The 21,872-nt window shown below is 40.6% G+C and overlaps 1 protein-coding gene across 1 annotated transcript in view; it reads right to left on the bottom strand.

The window, feature by feature from the left end:
• Window positions 1–207: 207 nt before the first annotated feature.
• Window positions 208–21,872, bottom strand: part of wwc1 (WW and C2 domain containing 1) — a 53,997-nt gene continuing 32,332 nt past the window's right edge. Inside the window, exons 10-23 of the mRNA XM_051400779.1 lie at window positions 20,435–20,524; window positions 17,777–18,465; window positions 14,685–14,802; window positions 13,702–13,872; window positions 13,229–13,421; window positions 12,733–12,873; window positions 12,127–12,179; window positions 11,052–11,209; window positions 10,968–10,990; window positions 10,189–10,359; window positions 9,955–10,047; window positions 8,190–8,420; window positions 7,921–8,039; window positions 208–6,682 (exon numbers count right to left, since the gene is read on the bottom strand). Of these exons, the coding sequence (XP_051256739.1) occupies window positions 6,616–6,682; window positions 7,921–8,039; window positions 8,190–8,420; window positions 9,955–10,047; window positions 10,189–10,359; window positions 10,968–10,990; window positions 11,052–11,209; window positions 12,127–12,179; window positions 12,733–12,873; window positions 13,229–13,421; window positions 13,702–13,872; window positions 14,685–14,802; window positions 17,777–18,465; window positions 20,435–20,524 (2,317 nt within the window). The 3' untranslated portion in view covers window positions 208–6,615. The remainder of the gene's footprint in view (window positions 6,683–7,920; window positions 8,040–8,189; window positions 8,421–9,954; window positions 10,048–10,188; window positions 10,360–10,967; window positions 10,991–11,051; window positions 11,210–12,126; window positions 12,180–12,732; window positions 12,874–13,228; window positions 13,422–13,701; window positions 13,873–14,684; window positions 14,803–17,776; window positions 18,466–20,434; window positions 20,525–21,872) is intronic.

The following is a 21,872-nucleotide window of genomic DNA, read 5'->3' as shown; positions in this document are numbered from 1 at the left end:
ATTCATCCAGGCAAACCTCAATCATGTCATCCATTAAAAATCTTGACTGCAACTATTTATTTAAAATGTTTTTTTCATTGTCAAGAAGTCCCAGTTATCCTGAAAACAAAAACGTGCAGCACATCCATACACAAAGGGAATAAGAGATAAATATAAATAGTACAAAATGTAATTTTATAAGAAACAAAAACCCACAAAACATCAAAATAGAAGAGAAGAACTTTTTTTTATTTGTTGTGAAACTACAAAACATATTGTTTGTTTGGTTTTTTTTGTGCTGGTGAAATATTTACAACTCTGGTCGACAGTACAGTGTCTGAGAATAAAATTCACAGCTTTTCGGGACTCTCGCGATAAAAAGAAAAACAGGAAAAGCACACCCAAATCACAAAGTGCAATAAATACATGCTGTATGTTTCTCATAGCCGCCTCCATACACAATACCAGGTTCATCACCAGTCGTAACACAGATTCATTAGAAAAAGAAAAAAAAAACAATAATCAAATGAGGAAAAAATGCACTTAAACTTCAGAAAACAAACAAGAAAACAAATAAGAATTATCACAACCTACAGGATGAAAAAAATAATTTTTTGTGACTAACAGCATTTGTCTTTTTTTCTCTGAATGATCGTGATTTCTCGTAACAAAAACCTACATTCCTTCATCCAGATGTTGTTATATATAAATGAGTCTTTTCTGATTTAGGAGGTTAAACAATATTCGGTCGATCATGACAAAGTTCAACGGACTTTAAAAGAGACAGAACTGATCCTCAAGACTACACAGAGTCCTATTCTTCAGAACTACTCGCTCTACAGTGGAGGAAAACAAAAAAAAAAAAGGTTTACATTAGGAAAATGAATGCAAACGTTTCTCTACATTTCTTTCAGATCAGACGATGGCGGCTGGGTTTGGACATTTAAGACAAAAAAAAAAAAAAGTTTACGTGTTGCTCTCCGAAAGGCACACTCTCACATAACTCCAAAGGCTTTCATTAATTTCACAGTGTTCCTGCTACAGTAAAACCCTCAACCCTCAGAGTGCACAGCTGCATTCACACTGCGGGAGGACGCAGAAACCAGATCTGACTGCTTCTGTCGCGGGACTCCAAGATATGTTGTAACTTTCGTATATGGTTCCTCAATCTGAGACGTTCCTTATTTACGGCCGCGTGACCTCCGCCTGAACAGACCAGTTAGAACTCCTGTAAGACGCTCCAGTTTGGCATGACGGTGGAGCCGTTCAGTGTAGAGAAAGTGAGGCGTTAAGGTGTCGACGCTGCGAGGAAAAAAGATGCGCCTGTGCAAGCTGAGGCAATATGTGCTCATCCCTTCGCCTCATGACTCCATGAACAGGAGAGACTGGAGGAAACTAACAAAGAACCGAAGCGAGTTCTAGGGCCACTCAAGAGTCTGAGCTGTTGACAACGCTAAATGTAGCATTCTGAACAGCTAAAAAATCCTTTCATGTTACATTTAATCGCACCTTCAGGATGCATAATTATCTAAAATGTTGCTAGGAAGGAAGAAACTGATCTCCAACGGACCCGTGTGTTTGACCTCTTCAGCTCCGCCAGGACACCGACATCCTCCGCCAACATTACTCTCTTTCAGAGGCTGTAGCGGGGCTCAGTTTTAAAGCTAGAGTGAAGACACTGGTATCGTATAGAACCAAATGACCTAAGGCATCCATTGGTACCAGAAGGTAAAGGTGGTGTTGGTGCTGGACTATATTATACTGAGGTGTCCATATCACATTTACAGTAAGTAAATGTTTGTAATAAGTGTAGATTAACAAGAATATAAGGCAGGTGTCTTAAGCAGTGGTGGAATGCAGCTAGATTACCTCAAGTACGGTATTTAACTATAACTCTGAGGTACTTGTACTTAACGGTATTGTGATATCCTACTTTGCACTTGAACTCCACCTCATCTTAGAGGAGATATTGTACTTTCTACTCCACTGTGTTCATCTGAAATCATAGCAGATTTAGGTTTTATATACTGTCTTAAGTCCCCAATGTACTCCAAAACGGAATCTGTTGATAGTACTATGGGTGTCCACACGGACTAAAAACAAACTTTAGAGAACTCGAAAACACGTGGCTACGCGGGCTGGTGAAGTATTATCTGGAGCATTTTAGTTTGTGAACTTCAGGTGTTTAATCTTTGGTATTGATTGTTTGTACAGCTGCTGTTCAGGAGTGTGACTGTTCAGACGGATATCAGGTATCGGCCAGAATCAAACATTCAGTTCCAGCAGTGTGAACGCAGCCTCAGTGCGAACGTACTCCCAGCATTTGATTCCGTTCCCATCCAGTTTTACCTTTCGTTTAGTCTTTTTTTTAGACGAGGGATGAAGAGCTGTAGTGTTTTAAGTATTTGTGGGATATTTATTATTCTTATAGACACTTGTGCAAAATATTCCTACGTCTAACCTGAATGTGTTGTGACTATCTTTCTTTAACTGTGGAATTGAAACATTTACAGTATTTAATTATCAGAAAACAAGGCTGATTTTAATTTTTGGGACTCTTTAGGAGACTTCTGCAGGGTGACATTAAAAAAAGGAGCAAGAAGTGGAAACTTTTAACAGGGAAAATAGGTCAAAGTAAACTTCCTCTGTTGGTCTTACACATACAGACACCAAAGGCAACACATGAACTACAAAAAAAAGGTTGTAGGTCGACTCTCCATCGGATCTAGAGTTCAAGCATTCTTGTGAGCCGCTGTTCATCTACAAACAGTGAAACAGAGAAACATCTGGAATGGCAACAGCGGTTAGCTTTGTGTCAGCTACATCGTTGTTTGCACCGGGAATGGAAACGCGATTATATGAAAGGTTTGTGCCGCGTGATGGACACCAACGCACCCAATATACATGTTTAGCATGGTGACCCAGCAAGAAGAGAACCGAGACGAAACAGAGATGAGTCGATTAAATCACAACAGCATGTCACAAGTGAGGGACCTCCATTTGACTTTTAATTTCACGTTTTTCTGCACTTTGAATAACCCCCTGGAGGAAAGATTTTGAAACTTTTATACAAGTAAAAATCCTGTTCTTTTCATGTTCTGATCTGCTACTCTGCCATATAGCCATTGCTTATTCTGTAAGTTTCCAGTTTTCTCTGATCTTTCCTCTACTTTATTTTACTTCATTGTGTTTCCTTGTTGAATCTCAGACTGTTGGACCTGTTTTCAATCTGTAATGTTCAAAATATTGAATTATTTTGTGTCCAGTAGGTGTAATTTAGTATGTTTCATTCTCCCAACCTGCGTGCTTCTACTTCAGTCATTTTCTATATTTCCCAGAATGCCTTCTAACAAGTTGTTGCCGTCAGCTATAAATTTCAGAAGCAAAGTTTTCTTTATATTCTTTTTTTGTGTTTAGTTCAGTAGGTGATTTGTTATCCTGCCATCTCCCCTTTCTTTTCCCTAGTAGCAGAGAGAGAGTGCAGGGGCAGAGTTGTTTAGTTGTATATGATATTCTAGTCTACTTGACTCATTGATCCTTCATCTGACTGAGGTTTGAGTCTTTTGCCCAGACCATGGCTGTTTTTCTCTCAGTCCTGCCCTTCTATTTCTATGATCATACTGTAGCATCTGTGCTGCTGAAAATGCACCCCCAGACCAAGCCACCTCTGGAACAAAACATTTAAGGGAGAAATAACTATCGATATCCTGTGCTTTTTATTATAGTGCTAGTAGGGTTGTCTTCCTTGTTTAAAACCTAATGGTTTAGTTTTACCTAATTCTTTGTCTGTAAGATTTTTCAGTATTTTATTTTGATGATTGCAGCCAGAAAACGGTGCTGCCTTAAATCGAGATCTCTCTTGCAGAGATGCAATATACTGCTCACCATTATTAGTCAGTTATTTATTACATTTGTTGCTCATTTGTTTGTTTTCCTAAACGTTTTGTGAACTGCTCACAAAGGCCCCTCTGCGGATAAATGCTTCTTTGTGCCGTAGTCACGACACTTTATATAATAAGAACACAATGAGGTAGAAGCACAGTAATGAGAAAGCTTTTCCAGCACATATTGAAAACTAAACCTCTCTTTTCGTTGCAATGCATTCTGGTGTTTATCCTTCTGCTGCTTAAAATATCTCAACATATCAGGTCTTTCAGGTCTTCTACGTGAGTCCAGTTATCAGGATCATTTTGAATCTACAGTGAAGAATTTCAGAGAGATGTTGTGCATTAACGCAGGTGAAATGTACCAAGGACAACCTCTCCAACAGCTACTCAACATCCAGGTACAAACATAAAAAGGCAGTAAACAACAGACGTGCCGGAGTCGAGGTCTGCTGCTGATTTAAAGTCCAGTTGCCTTGGAAGCAGAGTCAGACCTCAGTAAGTCTCCACTGAGTTGAATATAAATCACATCCCAGGAGCACGTACAGTTATCCGACTTCTGACTACAGACAAAGAACCATTTCCATGCTTTCTAAATTAAAACACTTGCTCTTATTTCCCAGCCAGGTTACAAAAGCTGATGTTGGATCTATAAACTGATTACCTCGCTAATGGTTGCTAATTTCAGAACATTTCTTTCTCACCTTTCTGCACCCACTGGACACGAACACTATGGAGAACTTCCAAGGACTGGCAGTACTAGGAAAAGTTATACGTACATGTAATATATGTATTGATAGATTAGAATCTTGTCTGTTTGGTCATCGCGCTGATTTTAAAACAGAACATATATTACAACGCGCAGCAGAGTAACCTTAGAATAATTCTCAAACTTCACCACCTGAGCCAAACAAAACCTGACAACTAATTATTCCATCTCAGTGAGAATATTCCTTTCTGCCAGTGGTTGCAAGACAGTATAGAACTTGTAATTAATTGTGGGATGGAACAAAAAGTAACATTATAATCTAATCACTTTATGGAGACCTGAAGTCATGTGCGTGTCCACCTGATGAATACAAGTCCAATATTCACCCTCTTTTAGCTCTGTTTTTGGTCTCTACCAACTCCTGAGGGAAATATCTGACTCTTTTGCTGCTAAATTCTCACCTGTCTTCACCAGGTAGCCTCTAACTGAGTCTGTCTGCTGTTTGGTAGTGAGCAGGTATTACACATGGGGTCTTTAGCGCTTACCTGCTACATTGGTGGCCTAAAATGACACTACCAGTTGCGGACTGTAAGCGTTGAGAAGGACTGATAATTACCTGTAGGTTCAGACCCCTTTCACATTAAGATAAACATCAAGATAAGCAGCTTTGAAGACTCGATTGATTTGTTCATTTTTGCTGGGGCACCATGCTAACGTCCAGTTGCAAGAGACATGAGAAAGACTCAGATACAGTATGTATCCAAAATATCCAGTTAGAGAGTGAAAACAGAGGGAAGTCTAAAAAATAAACTGACCAAACGTAGTGTTCATATGTCATCAGGGTAGAAAACATTTTAACCAGTCAATCAAGTGAAGATCAGGGGAGCGGTCAGGCGGCGGGGGGGTTAGTCACTTCCTTTTAGTCATACAATCAGTAAGTTCACAGTCATCAAAAATACATTTGATCTTCACTTCCTGTGTGTGTTTCGACAATCTTCATGTACCTCAACAATCAACAATCATTCCAGCGCGAGGCAAAGGTTTTTGGATTGTTTTTGTTTTTACTTTCCAAAAACCCACATCAAGTTTCTTTTTTTAATTTTTTTTTTTTACCTCGTTTCTTAAAGTGCAGACTATCCGATCAACTACCTGAGTGTTAGTGAGAGTTAGCGCTGTTTCTACACTTTTCCAAGTGTCTGTGTGTGTGTGTGTGTGTGTGTGTGTGTGTGTGTGTGTACTGGTGACAGACGAGTTTAGACTTCACACCTAAAACAAGAAGAATCTCACCTCCCACTCAATGATTAAAAACTGCTCTTCTATAATGAGATCCAGTTCATTTAATAATGTCTGTAAAGACACGCTCCAGTTTTCCTCTTCTGTTCTGGTATCGTGTGTCGTGTAGTGAGAGATGCCAGAACTGAAACAGAAGCCATGCTGATGATGCTTATGTACAACCATCTGTGCTGTCAACATTGTACACATCAGACAAGCTCCAGGTGTGCTTAAGTTTGTCTGCGTATAAACTTTTCAAAATGCTCTCACAAACACATGACTTGCAGGTTTTATCACCTGCTTAAGTTGCTTATTTTGCTTTAGTACCTTTGTTTTCTGTGTTGTTTTGTGCTGTCGACATACATATATATTTTTTGCCCAAATGTGTTATTTTAGTACAAAACCCTTTGTATGCACATGTGCAGCTGTGTGACTTTGTGCTGGAATGATTTTAAACACCTAAAGCCTATAAACAGCCTGTTAGTAACAGAAAACACAACGCCATAAACAGAGTTAAAGAGAGGGTGAAATAATAATAAAAAAGCTCTAGCAGTGCTATCACTAATTTACAAACAAAGACTATCCACATTAGAAATGCTGAGCTCTTTAAAAATGTGTTTCTTCACGGTTTTTCAGTGTTTTTTTTCTACTAAACATATTATTAGTATTATTATTATTTAAAATTCTTCATAACACCGCCAAACATTTGCTTCATTTGTGTTGGGAACAGCAGACTAAGACTCAGGAAGGGAAATACTTTGAAATGCTTCTCTACACATCGTCAGCCGGCAGGTCGGGGATGCTGGTCTTTGCTCGTGTGAAGAAGGCCATCTTCTCTCTGAAATTAACACAGCAAACAGAGCGGTGACATTAAGACAATGAGATATTGCAAGGCCAAAACCAATGTGTGAATTTTAGTTTCAAAGTGTTCTGAACAAAGTTGGGGTGTCAAACTTCAGGACTTTTTAGAGTCTTTACTTTGTTTAATTTTTGTCGTAGTTTTTCTTTATTATAATTATGCCATTTCTGTCAGGTTTATATCTAAATCAATGGTGTGAGAATATTTGTATTGTATTTTAAAGTCTCTAAAGACTTCTGATACTAATTGGTGATTTGGGCCTTTATAAATAGAACTGACTTGACTTTCTTCCTGGTCCTTCACACTGTTTCTGAGCTCCAAAATGGATTTATAACAGGAATGTTCTCCACTTACTATGGAAAATAAAGACATATGTAAGATCTGAAAATATGGGGAATCCATTTTTGTATTTTCTTGGGGTGGAATTCACAGGGTACATCTAGATATTATATATTATATATCTGCCCAGCATAAACAGGCAATTCTGTGATAATCTACATCAGGTCATGATATGGGTTAATGAGGACTAGAAAAAAGCCCCTAAAATTAGCAATTATTAGTAATCAGTGGAAAAGTAAGATAAAATGGAGCATAACAAAACACACTGAGCTTTTTCACAATATGTCCTCATGTGGTGTCAGTCAAAATCTTAAACAGCTGGAAAAAGGTTGAATTAGTAACTAATATATCATAATTTCTGTGATTATTATTTGTCTCACCCTACAGTACATTTCTGTAAAGAACATATTCTCACAGTATTCATCAAAGTCCTTTGTCTCTCTCTCTCCCTGTCTGAAGTGCTCGGCTGTTTGTTTTTTTTAGCCGTCTGCACTTTGTATGTATATTCAGTGCTTATACATTCAGTGTAAACTTATATGAAGTATATATGAAAATAATGTGTATAATTATGTGTTTTTAAAGAAAAATACTGTTCATTATATTTGACTGATTTTAATATGTGGTGTTTTGTATGTGCGTGTCTAATCTGTTGTCATGTTTCTTTTTTTAATGTTTTGTTTGGACCCCAGGAAGAGTAGCTGATGTTCTGCACTAGCTATTGGGCACCCTAATAAAATAGATTAATACTGTGTGTTCAATACAACTGAAAAAAGATTTCTTGCATTTCATCTTGTGTATTTTGCTGAAGCTCTTATCTACAAACACACAACAACTGACTCTCATATGTCAGATGAAACCTGGTCTGCTGTCTCTCTCACCTGAAGGTCTGGACCTCGGGGACCTCTTTGCGGCTCTGGCCCCTGATCTTGTGCACGTCCTTGGCTGCTGCCCTCATCATCTTCTCCACCCGCTTCTCCTGCAGTTGCTCCTCACGAGTCTGAATGAGACCAAGAGCACATAGGCATTCATATTGGTTGGAGGATCATTTACAAATGTAATTAAAAGTGCCCCCTAGAAGATTAAAACTTGTGATAAAAAACCCTTGGATGCCTTGTGTCTGATTAAATCTCACTCAATGGTCACTCACCTGTTTCTCGGCCTGCTTAAGGAGCAGCCGGAAGCGTTCGTCTTCTTGGACCCAGGCCGGCAGCTCTCTCTGGCCCTGCTGCCTCGCCTTCTCCAGCTGCATCTTCAGCTCCCGCAGTACCCGCAGCTCCTGCGACAGCCGGGCCTGCCGCGTCCGCGAAACCTGCAGGTCCAACTCCAAGTCCAGGGACGTTCGCAGAAGACCGTCCAGACCTTTAACTTGAATGGGAGGCTGAAGGGAGGACAGGGAGGGATACAGTTAGGTGCTTCAAACACAAACACACTACGGTGGCAACAAACATTTTCATTATCGGTTAAAGGCAGGCTCAGTCACTCTAGAGAAAAAAAATTCCCCACGTTCACTAGTCAAGGCTGCAACTGCAAAATAACTGAAAAAACTCCCTGATGCAGCCTGTGAGACAAAAAGATTGAACACATTTATGTAACAGAGACCTGGGCTGAAAACCCAAAAGTTGTTCATTTGCTCACTGTTAAAGCCAGGAACGTAGAAAAGGGCCTAAAAGTCACTCAAGTGAACAGTAATACCCTGAATTATTTGCTAATACTGTCACCAATATGTGATGCGCGTATGTGAATTTCCCGCTGCTGTCGAGCCCCAGGTGGGACACTGGGGCAGATATTGCTGCTTGCCTCTAAATTAATAGAAGCTGGCAAATGTCAGAGCTGCATTAAATATTCAAACGGTTATTAAATATTAAGAGTCACTTCACTGGGAGTGGTTGGGTGGCTTTAAGACTTAAAAAATGCAAATAGGCTCTCCGTGTCTCCCTGGAGAATGGAGACGATAGTTAATGTGTCGGTAAACCTGCTTTTGACTTCACTATTAAAGTGTCAAGAAGCAGGAAGATGACAGTAGATATACAGCAGATAATAGAGGGGAGACGTCAAATCACTGAAGCTGAAACAATCAAACTGCTGGAGTGAAGCATACTGAGATTTACTGCTACGGCTTGAATGTCATCTTTGACTCAAAAAAACAGCCACAAATTTGGTAATTTACATTTAAGTTTCAAAATCTAGCTTCTGTTTGTCATTACAATTAGCCAGTGACATTGACCAGTAGCAGCACAGAACGCTCTGCTGCGCACAACTGTTAAGAATGAGAGAGGAATGACATCGGTGCTGTCGAGTGGAACAGTAAAGTCGGTTCCTGGTACAAGGTTATCCCCTATCCAAGCACCTAAGTGTGTCTCATAAGTCTTTAAAGAAATTAAACTATGATTGGTTGTGGTGTCACGTCACGGCAAGAATTTATGACACTACGATCTGACACAGTGAACATCTCAAAAGACAAAAATATTAGGGCTGCAATGATTCCTCGAGTACCTCGAGTAACTCGATTACAAAGAATGATCGAGGAATTTCGTCTGCCTCGAAGCCTCATAAAGCTCACGTTTTGCATGGATTCTTTTTAGTGTGACACAACGTGCTTACGTCACAGGCTATGCGTCCACTACACACGGAAGAAGACGGAAGCGGGCTCTGTAACGTGTGTGGACAGTTTTTCTGTACAGAACGGCAGACGCCTGGACTGAAAACTGAAAACAGTGATCTGTCTTGTTTCGTGTATGTTTTTGTGTATATTTATAATCGGGCTTTAATTAAGCAAAAGTATGTTTTATCCGATTACTCGATGAATCGATGGAATATTCAATAGAATACTCGATTACCAAAATATTCGATAGCTGCAGCCCTAAAAAATATATTGTCTTTCCAGAGAGATGGATCAGGAGAGAAGTTTCTACCTTCTTCATGCGCATGCTTCGTCTCTCTGAAGCGTTTCTGACAAACGGAGACTTCTTGGAGAGGGTGGAGCTGTCGCTGTCACTGCGGTTTATCTGGAAAGAGAGTGAAATATGAATTCCCATCCTCACTGTATATTTGTCAAATCTTTAGGAGAACAGAAAAGGTCTGTTTTTCTCTCCATCTGAAGTGTTTTTTTATGCTGCTGACATCAGCTTTCAGTGAGTGTCAGTTACCCTGCAGATGTACTGGCTCTGAGGTCCAGGGGAGAAGGTCTTGGAGCGGATGATGGTGTTTCCCCTCATGAAGGGGTTCTGCTGGTGTACGTCGTGGCGGCGCTCCTTGGGTCGAACCACAGAGCAGTGGTGGGACGGCAACAAGCTGTCCATGCTTGTCTCCTTGTTGACCTGGACAAAGAAAAGACGATGATGATAAATTGGATGGAAAATTATATCAATTTCAACCCTTTAAGAAATCGGAAGGTTCTATCAACCAATGAGAAGACGGAACAAAACATCAAATACCAAGAGTGGCTTTAAGATTTGTAAAACTAAAATTAGACTCAAATTAGCCTCAATTTCAGCAACAAAGAATGTTTTTAGATATTTTTGACTTCTCCAGCACTTCTGTCCACTGAGGACAAAAGCTGCAAGAGGATGAGTTGAGATGACAAAAGACAAAAAAAAAAGTACTATGATGACAATGGGAAGAACAACTCCATTGTAGTCCATTTCCTGCTCCAGTGGCTGTTGAAATGTGTTCCTTTGTCTCTTTTATGATGGGTTCTTCTCTGTATGATTGTTAAAGGTCAGTGAAAATTGCTTTTTGATTCTACAGGACTGACATCCAAACTTGAAATTCGCCACTACAATTTTTTTATTTTCTTTCCATTTTCACTCCAATGTAGCGGCACCAAAATGCGTTCCTAGTAATCCGAGGAAATAATGAGTTTGCCACAATCCAATACTACAAGTACACCATAAACTTTATTCTTTCCTCAAGCAACTAAAGTTACCTTTTCTGTGATGGCTGCTGTTGCTGTTGGAGGAGGAGGAGGGGGAGGAGGAGGAGGAGGAGGAGGAGGAGGAGGAGGAGGGGGGAGGGGATTTTGTCGACTTGTCGTCTTCCTCCTCCTCCTCTGCTTCCCATTGGCTGCTTTCAGGATAAAACTCATCCTCTTCCTCCAGAGGTTCCACTCCCTCTGCGCCATTTCCTTCTTCATCATCAAACATGTCTTCCTCCAAAGCGTCGCCATGCCTGACGATCAACAACAGAGAAGAGGACAGGATAAACTTAGCTTCCATCTCTATTACTTCTCATATACCTTTTCAGTACCAATTAAAACATGTTTTATGTACATGGCTGTGAAGCAACTAAAGTTGGCACTGAGTGCTTGCTCAGATTTATACTCTTCTTTACTTATTCTTCAATCACATACTTTCTGATTTCGAAAAAATTGCCAATTTTAGACTATTTTATTTAGCTAAAATTCTTGTTCTTCTAGCACAGCTTGGAGAGCCTCTTTTGTCAAAGAAAATAAAAGTTTTATTTGGTTTACTATAAGTGGTCTGAGAGAGTAAAGAGGTGACATTGAAGCTAAATTATTGTTAACTTGGTAAGAAGAAGATTTATTTAGCTAAATAAGATGAAAGCTAAAAATGTACGTAGGTTTTCCTTCTGTAAAATTGAAGCAAAATTCAAGTTAGTATTTCAGTGAATGAAGAATGATTGACTAGTTGGTCTAGTTCCTTCTGTTCTGTTGTACACGGGGGGGGAGGGACACCTGTCTTCTTTCCAAAGTGTATGTGTGTGTAAAGGGCACCATAGCCTCAGAACACCTGGTGACTGTCATTAAGATAGAGGGAGGAGGAACGGTGGAGGTGTCAACAGTCGGGGGGAGATGTATCCAAAATGTAAGCAGCTTTATTTACAGTCTGAACCTGTCAGGTAACATTCTGTGTTTGTTTGTCTCCTCATGAACAGTAACTGACTGTTTTAGTGAAGTGCTACAGATCATCTTTCAGTGTGAAAATAATATAATAAAAATAAAAAAATTGCTCAAGTGGGACTGGATAAAAAACGGAAAATAAAGGAGGACAATGGAGGGTCAAAAACAGGAGTGAAGGGGGGAATACATTTAAAAAAAATATATGACAGAAAGGAGAAACACTCACCACTCATCGTCCTCAGGAGCTCCAACTCTGGAAACACTGGAAATCGCCGGAGTCTGAAGCACAGAACACACACATCAGGAACAAACAGAGATTTATATTGGTGTGTTTACCAACAATCAAACAAGAAAACTTTTACTTTAGTGTCACACAGTGACAAACAGCCACAAACGAAGTGAATTGAGAATTGTTTAAAATGACAAAAAGAGCATTATTTTTCTCAAATTCAAACTGAGTAGGAGGGAATCCTCTGCTGACCAATAATTCCTTCCTTCATACTGACATGACAGTATTAAGTATGGGGGCAGTAACCTTTTGACACATGTTTTGTTTAATGCAAAGTATTTTTATGCCCAATTAAAACCACTTAAACAGGCACAACCACTCATGTCAGCACAGAGGGAAATACTACTTTTAATGTTACTCTGGTTTAATAAATGAGGAAACTGGCCTCACTAATAATAAGCAGCAGCAGGGTTGCTGTATACTTTTTAACTAAATCACTGAGCTGTAATGAATGTTAATATCCACTTCTGGATGTCACTCTGAAAGTCAGACTATCGGCTCATATGCGAACCGACAGTACACTGGGTGACAATGTGTCTGTACCCTGTCAGAAGCGCCGGCTGCTCGGCTCTCTTTGTCCTTGTTGTTCATCTCGGGCATGTAGACGCGGCTCAGCAGGTTGTACCACTTGGTGCATCTCTCCTCCGAACAGCTGACATCAGCCAGGCTGATCTGGGCTCCCGCCTGGAGAGGGGGGAGAGGAGGAGAGAGGTAAGATGGAGGGACACCGCAGCTCATAGTGTCTGTTCAGAAAGCTCTTTGAGTGTTGAGTGCAATAAAACCATCAGATTAGTCCAAACTGCCACGAAAAACAAAAAGCAGCAAGAGAGTTTCCACTGTCCTTTTACATGTAAAATCATTTTTATATTGTACTGATTTTAATGTAAGGTTACCTTCAAACTACAAACACACAATTAAATGTTGATTGTAAAAGGATGAAAACAGGAAAAAGTGGAGAAAAACTATATCAAACTGTAGCTCGAGCTCTACATGTTCCCTGCACCGCAGATGTAAAACCACACAGGAGACTTCTACTAACCAGACACTCTTCGTGGCCCGACTTTCTGGTGTTGCAGATGTCGACCCTCAGTGTCTTCTGCCGCAGTGCACTGTGGGATATCTGCATGCTGAACACCTCATTGACCTCCACGATGTCCTGAGGCAGAGAGCCGCGGGTTCGGAAGAGGCAGCGGGTGGCCTCCACGCAGGGCAGCACCGCCGAACGCACATACCTGCAGCACACACAGGTGAGAGTGTTAGCATGATGCTGTGTGGACACATGAAGCATCAAATTTGAATTTAAGGTTGAGACGTCAATTACTTCTTTGCCAGAAAATACTGAATAGATGCTGTGATGACTTGTTGATTGTTATTGATGATGATGAAGTTTGCAAAAGCACCACTTCTTGTTGACATGCGTTTTCTTTTTTCTTGGTTTTGTACATTTACATGCATTTACACCTAAATTACTAAAACAAGTGTAATCTTATAATCATAGGTACAAGGACGTACATTTTCTGGTCAGCTGGCAGACAGAGGGCGCTGCAGTTGGACAGCTGCATGACATAGATGGTGAAGCGCTGGTCTCTGGACTCGTAGCGGAAGCCGAGCTGCACCTGAGAGCAGCCCGGCGCCAACCGCTCATCATAGGAGCTGAGGAGGAGGTCTGCAGGGAGGCCCGGCCTGGAGGAAAAACAAAAAAACAGTCACACTTATTTCTGAGTAAAATAACATCTAAACTGAGATTTCAAATGTTTATTCTCTAAAGCTGTGTAACAGCAATGTCATCATAAAAGGTATGATAGATACAAGCTATTTAGTTGGAAATACTGTTCATTATGAAAAATTATTAAGTGGTGGATCCTGATATCTCCAAATGATTAGAATTTTAACAAAAATTATAATATTGTCAAGTTCAGGGGGGAAAAATGTTTAAGTGCGGCGATCAAAGGAGATTTATATTGTTTGAAGACATGACATCTACTCACTGTTTTCTTGGAAAAACTACAACTTCACTACATTACTGCACATTTGCTGCTACATTGTCATAATTGTGACATACACAAGTAGTATTTTTAGAGAAATTAAATGTGCTAAAAGACTTTTAGGGGGAATAAAAAGGATAAATTAAAATATATGTAAAAAAGAAAGTATGCGGGCGCCCGGTTGGCTCAGTCAGTAGAGCTGGCGACCCATGTATGGAGTTGCTGCAGCGGCCCGGGTTCGAATCCGACCTGCGGCCCTTTGCTGCGTGTCAACCCCTCTCTCTCTGCCCACCTTTCCTGTCTGTCTACAGCTGTCACTATCCAATAAAGCCAATAAAAGGCCCAAAAAATAACTTAAAAATAAAAAAATAAAAAAGTATGCAGTCTATAGAAACAAAGTTTCCATGAAGACATTTGACAATGGCAAGACTACAGAGGTCAAAGGACAGAGAGTTCAATATTCTGGTTGTACATCATACAAAAAGTATGGTAGATAAAAATTATTGGTACCTGCGCTCTGAAGGCTCGTACACACCGCTATCGCCAGCCACTGATTCGTCCGACACTGCTGAGGTCACGCCCATCTTTTTTGGCCCCGCCCCTGTTCCACGCAGCTGTGGCGCCGAGTCTGAAGAGAAAAGGAAGAGGAGAGATGGTTACACTGACAAAGGATTTGTTTTGTTTGATTTGATCAGTCTGGTGATATTTTATATTTAGGGTATAGTCAACAAATCCTATGACATGAAGCGGGAGGAGCCGGTGATCGAACTGCCAACCTTTCTGATTATTAGACGACCCGCTCCACCCTCCTGAGCCACAGTAATAAATCTATCCAAGTTTATTTTGACCCAATCCCACATACACAGTCCTGCTGCCCCATGAACACCAAATGTGTATTAATCACCACTAAAAATAGCCCCCGCCAAAAATGCACAATTTCCTCCGGTTTCCTCGCTGCAAGTGAGTTGAAAACCTGGCCACAGAAAAGAAACCGTTCTCCGAGCAGTCTTAGATCAGGAAGTTAGATTAAAACTCCTTATTTACACCAACCTCAACCTGACTTGGCCTTCATCAGGACGGTGATTAAGACCATGAATTATTTTCCCCCTCCAGTAGAGTAGATGAAAGAGTCGAAAAAGATAAACCAAAATGCAAAACAGCGTCCACCTGAGTACTTTGGTATAGAGTCATAGAGACTTGTTGAATCACTGATACTGATCAAACCCTCTGTCAACACTTCACAGTTATGATATTTTTGTAAACAAGATGCTGTCTTTGTGTAAGTGTCTGACTGTAGTGGAGAAAATAATAATCAAGTTTCCAAGACACTGAACAACTGTTAATACCAAGTTTTGTTCCCACTCTGGAAAGTTATCACAGCTATCCGGAATGCACACTTGCACCCAAAGTGCTGGTTGTTGCCAACACGGTAGTACCACTGAATAAAATGAGGGGGCTGCCTTTATATGTTGACATTGTGCTAAGGTTGATCACTGCCCGTACAGAGCTAGAGCCTGGTAATACGTTCTGCCCTGGTAGCAGGTATAGAGAGTGAACAGGAAACCAGACACCACATTCACCTTTCACCAGAGGTTGCAACAAGAACCTGAGTCACGTTCAGCTGCAGTGGGTCCTGCTCAAACTTCAACTGACCATTACTACAGTTTAGCGGTAATTCATTCAAGGGCCAAAGACTCAACCTCTCCACAACTGTTCCACTTAACTGTTTAGTCCAGAGGTTTTCCAACACAGATATGAGAGAGGAAAGTTAGTTATAGCAGTTTGGCCGCTGATTTTGCTCATGGAGGAAACCAAGGTATTAAAGCTAACATTTCTTCTTCTCTGACTCGACTCAGTGTTTCTTTCTTACTTTTTAAGGGATATTATTATATTATATTAATATCCAATCTCATTAGTCCAAAGCTTATAAACATCCATAAATCCATTTAGAAAACATAAAAAGATGCTCCTTATAACTCAAGAACTTCAGAATCATAATTTTTAAGTTTTCTTCATTAACATAGTAATGTGTTATCCACAGTGCAGTCTGTAAATTCATCAGACACAAACTGCTAATAGCTAATTCCATGTACTTTTGATGTGTTGCTTTGTCCTAACCAAAAGTAAAAAAGCTCCAAGATAATCAGTTTACTATGATGTCAAAAAGAAAAAATCCTCACGCCTACGAAGCTGGAACCAGAAAATGTTTAGTTGTTAAATAATAATTATTATCAAAAGCAATTTTCTATGCATCTAATAATATCATTAATTTCAATTTCACATCAAATCAGTTCAATTAATCTCATTTTACCTCTGTTTACTTACTGTATATTGACCGTGATACAATAATTACCTCTGACTATTTAAACAGGTCAAACTATAACACAGGCAAGTAAACAAAAATAAACCCCCAGAATTACATTTCAAACATGAGTTCAAACAGCACACACACGCACGCACGCACGCACACGACCCGACGGCTGTAATCCAACACGCTCCTAACCTTCACCTCCTCACTCTTCATTGCACCCAGTAGAAATCAGGTTTCACACACAGTATTAAATTTCTCATCACACACATAGCGAGGAGGAGGATTCCTGATATCCCGCTTTCCAATAAAGTTGGAGTGTTCTCTATGACGTCTAGTGTAACAGAGATAAAGGCGTTACATCACCAGCCTCTCTGCCTGTCTCTCTCTGTCTCTCTCTCTTATTGCTGTTCATTTATTGGAGATAATTCATCACAATTATCATTCTAATGTTATTAACTGGGATTATCATTTGAGTCGTTATCCTGCAGGCCTCCTGAGTTATCATGCAAACTGTTTTGTTGCCATTGTGATGTAACATGATTGCTTGGAGGATAAGAGACTCTTGAGTCACTCACAGGTTTAATGACAAGTCAGATTATGTTGTATTGTTTTGTTCAGCCCTGAGCATCATGCATCTTCTGACTGTGAGATGCTGGATGCATGCTTGTTTGTGTTTTAGTATTCTGTTTTTTAAGGTTACTTATATATATTTTGTATCTGTTCCTGTAACTCACTTTGCTGCTGTGACACTTCCATTGCCCTGCATGGTATCTATACTGTAAACTGAAACACTCAATAAACTGAAATAATTGGTGTGGAAGAACTTGACCGGTCTGCACAGAGTCCTGGCCTCTTCCACCTTTGGGATGAACTGGATCATCGACTTTCAGCCAGACCTTCATCATCCAACAGCGTTGTTGGGCCTCACTAATGCTCATGCGGCTGAATGGAAGAAAATCCATGCAGCCAGGTACCAAAATCTAGTGGAAAGACTCAAACCAGAAGAGTGGAGGCTGTTATATCAGCAGATTAATGCCTGTGGTTTCTGACTGACGGGCTTTGGCATCCTTGCTGCCTTTGTGTAGCAATGACAGCGTTCCCTGTTTGACTCTTGACCTAAAAACTTTGCTCCAGGTTATCTCTCTCTGTCTCCGTCCACTTTTTTCTGCCTCTCTTGAAGGTTATTCTATTACAGGAACTGGCTTTTCTGTTGTGAAGATTATGAGTTTGAGCGTGACAACATTTTGGATGACGATAACACAGAATATATGATCAAAAGCTTCCCGTTTACCTTTAACCGACTCGCCCAACGTGGTGTTGTGATTCTGTTTCTCCTCCAGCCCCCTAGGACCTTCGTGCTCTTCCTGCCGCTGCTCCTGAGAGTCCAGGCTGAGTTCCAGTTCTGCTAACCTACTGTGGAGCTCCAGGTCCAAGCTCAACCCGCCAGGCCCCGTCTGGCCTGCGAATGTCTCTCCAGACAGGAAACTAGTGTCTGTGACCAGCGGCGAGCACGGCGGAGACAGTGAGGAAAGGGACGATCGTGGAGATAAAGAGCTCATGGAGCGAGGGGTTTCTGACAGTCTAAGCGCCTGGATCCTGGATGACCCTGACTCCACTGCGCCACCACCGCCACCACCTACACCCCCTCCAGCAGAACAACCCGTGTCTCCTCCCACCCTGCCTGCTTTGCCCTCAGGCCTCCCAGCGTCTTTCCCTCCACAACCCGTCACTACTTCGTGTTCATGTATCGTGGTGATGGAGCTGGAGGGGCGGTAACCTCCCTGGCCGCCCTCCTGCAGGAGGCTGTCCAGCTTGTTCTGGAAGTCCGGGTCAGCCAGCTCGGGCTGCTCCAGGTAGAGGTCGGTGAAGCTGAGGGAGGAGGTTGAGCCCAGGCTAGAGGTGGTGGCTAGCGAGCCACGGCTGGACGTTAGAGAGCCTCGACTGCTGCCGGACGAACAGGACAGAGTGCTGGCCGACAGGCTGAAGGAGAGAGGAAGACAAAAACATAGAGTCAACATGATCCAACATGACATATCAGAAATCTCTTGAATCATCAAGAGATTTCTCCCGTTCCTAAACAGTTGTTATCAAGTAATGTTAAAAGGTGTGATTCAAGTTGGGCAAACTGTGGCACATAAGGCTGAATCATTGGTGTTTCTAAAAAAGCGGATGTCGACCCCTACACTTCTTAATTATTGGTTACCTGTTAACTGTGGAAAATAAAAGAGCTTAAAAAATGGTTACAAAATCCCTAAACTGCACCCATTTAGAGTAAGTACAGTACCTCAGGGTCAGTTTTTAATTAAAGTATATGTGAAGATACAACACAGATAACTTCACATATACTTTAATTAAAAACTGACCCTGAGGTACTATACTTATAAGCTTCCTTTATGTCTCTATGGAGGTTTTCAAATGTAATTTATCACCTGTTTCTTCTGCTGTTATAAGCATTATAAGCATCTTACATGTTACTTTGGGTAAGAGCATCAGCTTAACATCAAATTGAAAAACAAATTCATTTGATAGCTTTTATAAATAGCAATTATATCAGCATTTTACTATTTTACAGTGAGTTAACTGAAAGAAACTGGACAAAAGAGACGAAAAAGAGAGAGGTTTGGGAGAAAACAGCTGAGTTAGAGAAGTAATTGTGACAATGTGAGTTTCAGACAAGAGGGAAGAAAAGGTAAGATCAAAAAGAAGAAAGCTACGTGTAGAGTTTGAAGCAACACCGCAGGCAGACTCCTGTCTCTGACTCTGTTCTTCTCTTTTTCCTACATTTTCCGTTCCTGTTATCTCATATTCTGCCCTTCTTTCCCTTTCTTGTCTCCTCTAGCCTACTCTGCCTCGCCACTCCTCTACTTTTCCTTTTTATTGTTCCTAAACATGTTTAAGAATAATGTGACTTAAGATTTTTTTGTCAGTGAGATGTTTTTTCCCCGAATCTCCCAGTCCAGCAGGCGAGTTGTTCATCACCATTTAAAAGCTTCAAACCAAATGAATAACTGGAAAAACAGATAAATATTGGAGCAGAGGGACTACTTAAAAAGGAGGAAAGTAGAGTCATTTTCTTTCTCCCCTCTGTATGTCCTCTACTCTCCTCTCCTCTCAGGCCTCCTGTCTCTACCTCCTCACACACTCCTGGCTCTGTATGAGCCGCTCTCTAATTAAGGCAAAGGGGCTCGTTAGCGCAGACAGAGTTCCTGTCCTCCAGGGACACTCAGACCAGGAGGACAGACAGGATGAATGAGCCATGAGATGAGAATAGAGAAACTCACCTGAGGAGGAGACAGAGACTGACTGACACTGTTCATTTCACTCTCAACTTTTCAGATCATCACTGTTGAACTGGGAAACCAGGACTGTTAAATATTAAACGATTCTGAAACGTGTGGTTCTTTCAGCGACCTTGCATCATCTCATAAAAATTCTTGAGGATTCTCTGGGTTGGGATGGAAAATTAGATTTGTTGCGAGATCATGACTGAAATCAAAATGACGAGGAGAACAAAATGGCTTTCATCTTAAGCAAATGTTTGGTCGTTTAAAGGCTAAATACTTCCACCACCCCACATTTCTCAACCTTCCCTTCACTTCAAAGCTCTGCTCTGTCACTGCCTGCTTTGAATATAATAACTAAATTATCATCTTTAATGTCCTTGTAAGAAATCTGTTGAACTAAATGATACATTAAATAAATGGCTGTGTAAAAAATAAATAGGAGAAACATGACTGCATTTAATTAAAGGTACATTAAACAGTTCTGACTGCTCGAGTTTCTTGACCCAACTGACTCATTCACATTAATGTCACAGTGTTCCCAGAGCTCAACAATTATCTTGGTGAGTGCAATGTTACTATTAAACTACAAAATAATACCTAAGTTGTAATAAACGGTAATCATGCTTTAAGGCATTAAGAGCAGAAATGGAATGAGATGAACAAACCTTTTGAGTTGAGTATGTAGTGATGTGGCCAGTCGAACCATCTCCTCCAGCTCTCGGACTAGCTTGTTCCTCTTGCAGTGAAGTCGCAGCCTGAAATGAGTAAAAGGAAAAACTTTATTTGGCAAACGAATACAAAAATATATAGTTTATTTTTTCAGTCAGCTACAGACTTGCAGGTGTGAAGTAACATCTTATTCTCGTCAATTCAATCTACAAAATCTGATCCTGAATCGCAATGTCAACTGCTTCCAGGCTGAACATGAGTCACCTTAATATTTTGGGAATTAAAAAAAAACTGTGAACATAATCCTCCATCTCTGCTAACGCTGGAGGTGTGAGCACTTGAATAAAAGTTAACAAATATGACATGACGGCGACGATGTGTTGGGGTATTGTGAGCAGCTGCTTTGTGTTCAGGTGACAGCGGTGTCATTTGTTTGTATGAGCTTTGTCTGGAGGAAACAAGTCCATTAACAGCTGTTACTGTGATCCATGGTTTGACTGGAAACAGGCCAAAGTGAGGAAGTCTTTGATCAGGTTACAGAAAGCTGCTGGTGCTGGTGCTGGTGTGTGTGTGTGTGTGTGTGTGTATTTGTCTCTGACTCGTTTTTAATTGTCATACAAACAGACATATGTCTGTTCATGAGAAAGAAAGGTGCATGTTCAGTGAACTACCGCAAAGGTATCAATGTAAAACTGTCAAGCACCAAAAGCTGGCGTCAAATGTTGGTCAGATTCATAATTTGGTTTACTACTTCCCTCATTTGAATGAATTTTAGACAGTTTTTTTGTGGTTTTTTTGACAGTTCATAGCAACATTTAGTTTTAACTTATTTCTTTTAATGAAAAAAGTTTTCTAGAAAAACATATTTAGCCTTTGTAACAAAGTGGTTCCTAGTGCCAGTGGAGAGTAGAGGTCATCCCAGGGCCACTGTGTTCGGGAGAACCGCAATCAACGCAAATTATATTCAGTCTAACTAGGTCCGCTTCCATTGCATCTGGCAGTGACATACGTGGGTTTGTCAGAAAAGGTGTTTGATGATTTGTCTGAGTTTAAAGTAAATTTAAGAATTTTTCAATGATGTTTAAAGGTGATGTAATATTTCATATCTTTTGGCAGAAATGGAATTAGCTATTACCAATTCATCGGTATGTTTTCATTAGTGTTTAAGAGATGAGATAAGATGATAAGATATATACTTTATTAAAGTCCCCTATTGGAGAAATTGTTCTTTTCACTCTTTTTTTTATACACACACACAAGCTGAAATGCACACTTCATGCACTTGTGGACATGCAAACAGGGAGAGAGATGGTGGAGTGATGGGCTGCCACGTTAGCAGCGCCCCATGAGCAGTTTCTTGGGGTTAGGTTGCCTTGTTCAAGGGCACCTCGGCAGTCGGAGCCGTTTTTATCTACACCGGGAGCAGGACGTCTT

This window comes from Dicentrarchus labrax, unplaced genomic scaffold, assembly GCF_905237075.1.
Source record: "Dicentrarchus labrax unplaced genomic scaffold, dlabrax2021, whole genome shotgun sequence".
In the NCBI taxonomy this organism is placed as follows: Eukaryota; Metazoa; Chordata; class Actinopteri; family Moronidae; genus Dicentrarchus; species Dicentrarchus labrax.
Note: the sequence above shows the minus strand (reverse complement) of the source record. Positions and strands in the feature narration are given on the sequence as shown.